Source organism: Morone saxatilis, unplaced genomic scaffold (genome assembly GCF_004916995.1).
Source record: "Morone saxatilis isolate NCDOM2014 unplaced genomic scaffold, NCSU_SB_2.0 Contig18, whole genome shotgun sequence".
Taxonomy (NCBI): Eukaryota; Metazoa; Chordata; class Actinopteri; family Moronidae; genus Morone; species Morone saxatilis.
In genome coordinates, this window is record NW_023339740.1 from 15,169,988 (window position 1) to 15,175,987 (window position 6,000).

A 6,000-nucleotide genomic window follows, 5' to 3' on the forward strand; every position below is an offset into this window, starting at 1 on the left:
CTGAACTGTATATCAGTCTGTAAATACCTGAAACACAGTGAGAAGGGCTTGGGGAAAGTTGTCAAAGGTGCTCCTCTTGGTCTGGGTCTCGTCAAAGTTGAACTTTCCCCCAAACACCTGCATGCCCAGCAAGGAGAAGATGATGATGAAGAGGAAGAGCAGCAGCAGCAGGGAAGCGATGGACTTCATGGAGTTGAGCAGAGACGCCACCAGGTTACTTAGAGACTGCCAGTGGCTATAAAGAAACATGGAGCAGTAGAGGGACAGGTGATTCATTGAACACCACACACACACACACACAAACGCAGCATAACAGTCTTACCGTGTGACCTTGAAGATCCTCAGCAGGCGGACGCAGCGGAACACAGAAATACCGAGGGGAGACATGATTTCCAGCTCGACCAGAATGGTTTCAGTGATTCCTCCGCACACCACAAAGCAGTCAAAGCGGTTGAACAGTGAAACAAAATAGGCCTGTAGCCCAAGACTGTACATCTTCACCAACATTTCACATGTGAACAGGGCTAGCAGCACCTTGTTGGCCACATCTGAAACCCAGAGAAAAAGACTGAACATTAAGAAAACACAAATAAATGGAGAGAGAGATTTAGGGTGAGAGCGTAGAGGTTTTTTGCTACAAAAGATATGATGTACAGAATTATTTAAAACACTCATAGATGGTAAACTTCTGCCATGGCAGCTCAAATTTAATCACTAAACTAAAAAATCACTTACTATACTTATTAATAAATATAAACTACATAAATGTTTACACATATTTTAATTGTAATGTATTCATTAAACTTTTATTTGATTCTGGATCTGTGATGAGATACATAATACATTTTTCAAATAAGTGATGCATTCATGAGAAACTAGTGAAAATCATCATGATACAATATTGGAAAATCCTTTTAAAATTCTGGTTCTCCTCATAGTTGACATTTCTGCCTAATTTAATTTAATTTGTTAATATGTCTCTGATATTCTACAAGCTAATGAAATACACAATGACTTTGAAGTGTACTGTGGAAGTTCATACCCTGCACTTGTGTCAGCCACATAGGCTGGTTGTAATGCTCTGATGATATGGTGAGAGTGTTGAGGAACACCAGGATGATGACAAGCCAATAGAAAGGCACCGATTTGACGGCCAACCGGCACTTTCTGCGGCAGAACCTGTTCCAGCGGCGCCAGCGCCGACTGCAGGAGGGAGGCACGAGATCAGTCCAAAGAATAATGCTAGTGTGACTCACTTTGCTTATAAACTGATGTAGAAGAACACAGTATCTGGTCACATAGATTATAGCGTCTAAATAATAGAATAAATACCTCACCTAAGTTTTTAAGGAAATCACTACGGTTCATTTCCATTAATAAGAAGAAGAGTGCAGAGGAGTGAGGGGGAACGGCCACAGGGGGACTGCATCAATATATTTTTTGCAAGTCATACTGTACAGTAAATGAGCTGAAAAATACTGCGTAGGACTATTCTCTAAAAATACCTTATGGTACATGCTGACTTTATAAAAGCGGTTGATTTATCATCCCCTGTAAAGTCTCATTAAAATACAGCAAAATGAAAGCCAAGCACTTACAAATAAAAATCTGTATAATCTAATGCAGGCACAGACCCTGGAGTAATAAGCAATACGCATCATGCAGAGACACAGACCCACAAATATACTGACCTGAACTTTGACTTTGAAATTTTTTGACTGGAAGAGAGAAGAATTAGTCAAAGTTTACAAATGCACGTAGCAGCAGCATAAAAGCGTGTCCAACTGCAAAAGTCAGCAGCATTACAGAGTAGAAAGACAATATAAACATGAGAGTGAGTTGCAGTGTGTGCTTTAATAATTTGACCATTTTTCTTTTACCACAAATCAAACAGTAAAAAAAGTAGCACTTAAAAGATAAAATGTGCCAATGGCTGTACTAAGAGCCTGTGGTGTGAGAGACGGATGTTTTTTAAAACTCTGTATCAACGGTCACACCAGGAGGGACAGCGATCTGATGTGCTGTAATTTAAAGTAATAACAGTGGTCTCGTTTTTGAAAAGGTTTGTTGTGCGAAGTGCTGTTCGTTCTCACCACAGAGGTCCGCAGCACGGCGTCTTTTCATCCTCCCCGTTTTGATTCTCGGTGTTCACAGATTCAGTTTCGCTGGCTGGAACGCTCGCTGCAGCAGCAAATAAAGCAGACATTACAAAAATATAATCACATGCACTTTGCAGTGGCACAATATTCTTCAGATAAAACATAGTCATAGTACAGTGCATCCCAGGGGGAAGAAGTCCAAAATGTGCCTGCATCACATCAGGCAATTCTGACAGGCAATTCTTCAAAATGCATAATGAAGATACACTAAACGAATATACTTTACAAATCAGCAAAAAAGAAAAAAAGACTACACTCCAAAAACTATATCCAAGTGCATCGCAATTGTTTTATAGTAATTTTAAAAGAAGAAAATGATTTAATTTTCATCTCCAAAGCCACAAAAAGCAACAAAACTTTCACCCTCACAGAAAGGAGCTAAGCGCTGTGGCTGTGCGTCACTGTCATCATTAGTATCATTTACCAAGTGCTGAAAGGGAGCTGACATGGGACAGGCGAGTGGACAGCTGCTCTACGAGGGTTGACTGATGCACACAATGAGGAGCAGAGGGAAGAAGGGAGCAGGCCAAGGAGGACAGAGCTCTTAAAGCTGTCTCTGAAATGCTACACTCAAAGTACTGCCAGCGCTTTCTGTCTGTGCAGACGGATGATGATTAACTGTGTGAAACATCTCAGTGCTCTAACTCATACGAGGGAGCACGGTGTGTGCTGCTGCTTAGCTTATGTAGACGTGTTGGCTTTGATTCCTGAGTGGTCGGACAGCTCTGAAAATAGTGCTGACTGCTGGAGTAGTGATCTGGGTTTAGCCCTGTTTCCTATATTCACACTGAGCCCCTGCTTTTGAAATGGGACATGGGAAGGAAACGGGGCGTATCAAACGTAACTGTATTTTATGTATCTTTCTTTCTATTTATCCCATATCAACAGACTAATTTAATGGGTAAACAACGTTTTTTTTTTAAATTTAGAACCAGTAAAGCAAAACAGGGAGGGAAAAAAGGAGAAAACAAAAACTGAAAAAGGTTGTGATGCTCGGACTCAACGGGTTAAACACAATAGTAAAGCACAAAGTGATGAGGTATTACATTAGGCTGTACACATCAACACATACATTCGCTCAGCAGTCATTTAGGATGCTCCAGTTGGAATTTTAAGGCCACTGCTGCTTACCTTTTGGATGAATTTCCTCGTTCTAAGTACCAGACTTTTCACCAATAATATAGGGTATTTGTGAAGAACAGTTCAATGATTCTTCACTGATAGACAGAAGTAAAGTTCATGATTTACTTTTTTGCTTGCAAGATGGAACAAAAGGCAACAACAAGGCAATTACTGTAAGGAATTTTTTGTTCTTAGTCTTTTACTTATTCTATGTGTTTTGCTTATTTAACTTTCCTTTCCAGTTAATATAAAGGTAGTTTGTTTTTTACTTATCTTTTATATTTATGGTGTTATGTCTGTTATGTGTGTAATGTGTATAATGAAAACAAAGTTAACTAAACTCTTTTACATTTTTTCTAAAGGAAAACTCTATTGACTGAAAACATTTTTTTTTCTGTATCATATTAATTTGAGCATCCTACACACACACACACACACACACACACACACAAACACATATATATACACAAGAGCTAGAGAACACTGAAGGGAAACCACAGGATTTACCATGAGTGTCGGACGACTGGCTGAACCACCCAAACCTTCCTTTCTTCTTCTCAGTAAGGTCAGCCAGAGTCACCCCTTCATGTGTAATGCATGCAAGTCCATGCATTCAGACACAACGGCACAGCAGAGGGACATGGGGGCGAGAATGGGCTGCTATCAAAATGGGTCAGAGCAGACAAGCACCACAGGACAACAACAGTATTCAAAATATCAATATCCAACAATGATAAGAGCAGCATGAGCCACAGGGACTGCAGACACTGAGGAGGGCAGAAGAACAACATGGAGAGCTGTTAGTCACTGGACTGCAGGTGAGAAAGCCCTGTACTAACATGTTACAGTGCAAATTAAAGCATTTGAATGTTAACATGTTAGCAGGGGCTCATGTATCGTCGACAGACACCAAAAGCCAGGATGGATATTGAAGAAAAGCAGTATGGACCTGCCTCCTCGTAACACAGAACCTCCACAGCTTTGACTAGGAGCCTCTCACTTTATGGGTAAACGTTTGTTGTAATGTTGCAACTGTAAATTGTAGAGTACACTACACACACTTTATAAATGAAGTATAACTAGAGGAAAAGACAGGTGGGAGAGGCAACAGTAAATGGACAGAGTGCATTAAAAATGAGGGGAGATCGTAATGGGCAGACAGAGAGCAAAAAATAGAGATTGTACGCTCAAACTATAAGGTGTTCTGCATCATGTGTGCTGCTTATATAAAGAGGATTTGGATTAAAAGTCTTTCCACTGCTCAAGTAATATATTTTTTTTCTTTTCCCCCTCTCAGATAAACTCCAGTGGTGCTCACAGCATGCTCCACTTCCATCAGTGACATACATTGAGTGTGAAGATAAAAGCTGTCTGCGCAGCTCTGCTTCAAACACCTTTTTATATGTTTATATTGAACAACTCAAGGGAAAGACAATCAGATCCACTCCATGTCTACATGCAGGTATGTATGTATGTATGTATGTGTGCATTGCGTCTGCATATGGCCAGGAAAGCCTCACTGAATTATTCTCAATAATTTTGCATTATTAAGGGAAAGTTCCATTACCAGCTGTTATTAAATGGTTCACTGTCAATCTGCCATGTCCAATGCATCTCAAGAGTTAATTACTGTCGCACAACTGACCTTTAACTTGTGGCCATGTTTGATCAACCTGCTTCATCTACTTCTGCTTCAGTTAGTAATTTCTTACAAATCCCAGAATGACTTTTAAAAAGCTTAATCAGAACCACAGAAGACTTGCATGAATGAACTACTGATACTACTGTTGGTGGACAAAGTTGACCCTCTCTCAGCACTCTCTCTGGTGCAAAATCCTAGGACTGAAAGAACAGAATTAATACCCACTGTATCTGTGCTAGATACTGCATGTCCCACCATGATTGACCCGTTATCTGGGGCAATAAGTAAAATAGAGCACTTTACACACAAAATGGACACAGGAATAAAAGGAAAAGCACCTATTCTGTTTTAAACAGTGTTATTGGATGAACATTTCAGCTAATCCTTTTTTTTTTTTTTGCAAAACTCCCACTATGACACATTATAGATTTCAGGAGTACAAACTGTACTGTTCTTATTATATAAACATAGGCCTAATTATAGTAGCACAAAAATAACAGACACTGCTGGATATTTTTCTTGATGATGCCGGAACGGATTCCATCAGTTTTCTGTATCGAAGGGCACCACATGATGCCAACGCAGCATCACTCTTAACTACGTGATGGAGGGGGTGGGAGAAGGTGCTTACGGTTGCGCTTGCTCTCCTCATCGGCCTCATCCTCGTTGTCGGGGTCGATGTCTTCAGCCTGAGTGATCCAGTCCAAGTAACCCTTCAGATCTTCCTCCAGCTGCTGCTTCTCACGAAGCTTCTGGAAGTCTCCACGAGCTTTGGCCTTCTCTCTCTCCTTGGAGAACTCTCTGGGTTTGCAGAAACACACATGGACCAAACACACAAACACATACAAAAACACAGGAGTGCATAAATGACCAGAAAACAACAACAGAGAAACAAGAAAAACTCACTTTCACAGCAAACCTTTTTCATACTAAATTGAAATAATACTACATAATCTCTAATAGGATATTTGTCACTACACTGAATAAAGACATCCTGTATGTGTATTTTATGTATATTCTCTTTGTCCATACTGTATTCCACATATTCACATATTCAGTCACAACCTTTTCAATAAC

General features: G+C 40.1%; 1 protein-coding gene across 1 annotated transcript in view; it reads right to left on the reverse strand.

The window, feature by feature from the left end:
- The window catches only part of cacna1da (calcium channel, voltage-dependent, L type, alpha 1D subunit, a), a 58,690-nt gene that overhangs the window by 28,655 nt on the left and 24,035 nt on the right, over nucleotides 1-6,000 (reverse strand). The window contains exons 8-14 of the mRNA XM_035662634.1: nucleotides 5,555-5,724; nucleotides 3,789-3,863; nucleotides 2,094-2,181; nucleotides 1,692-1,718; nucleotides 1,043-1,203; nucleotides 323-548; nucleotides 28-235 (exon numbers count right to left, since the gene is read on the reverse strand). Of these exons, the coding sequence (XP_035518527.1) occupies nucleotides 28-235; nucleotides 323-548; nucleotides 1,043-1,203; nucleotides 1,692-1,718; nucleotides 2,094-2,181; nucleotides 3,789-3,863; nucleotides 5,555-5,724 (955 nt within the window). The remainder of the gene's footprint in view (nucleotides 1-27; nucleotides 236-322; nucleotides 549-1,042; nucleotides 1,204-1,691; nucleotides 1,719-2,093; nucleotides 2,182-3,788; nucleotides 3,864-5,554; nucleotides 5,725-6,000) is intronic.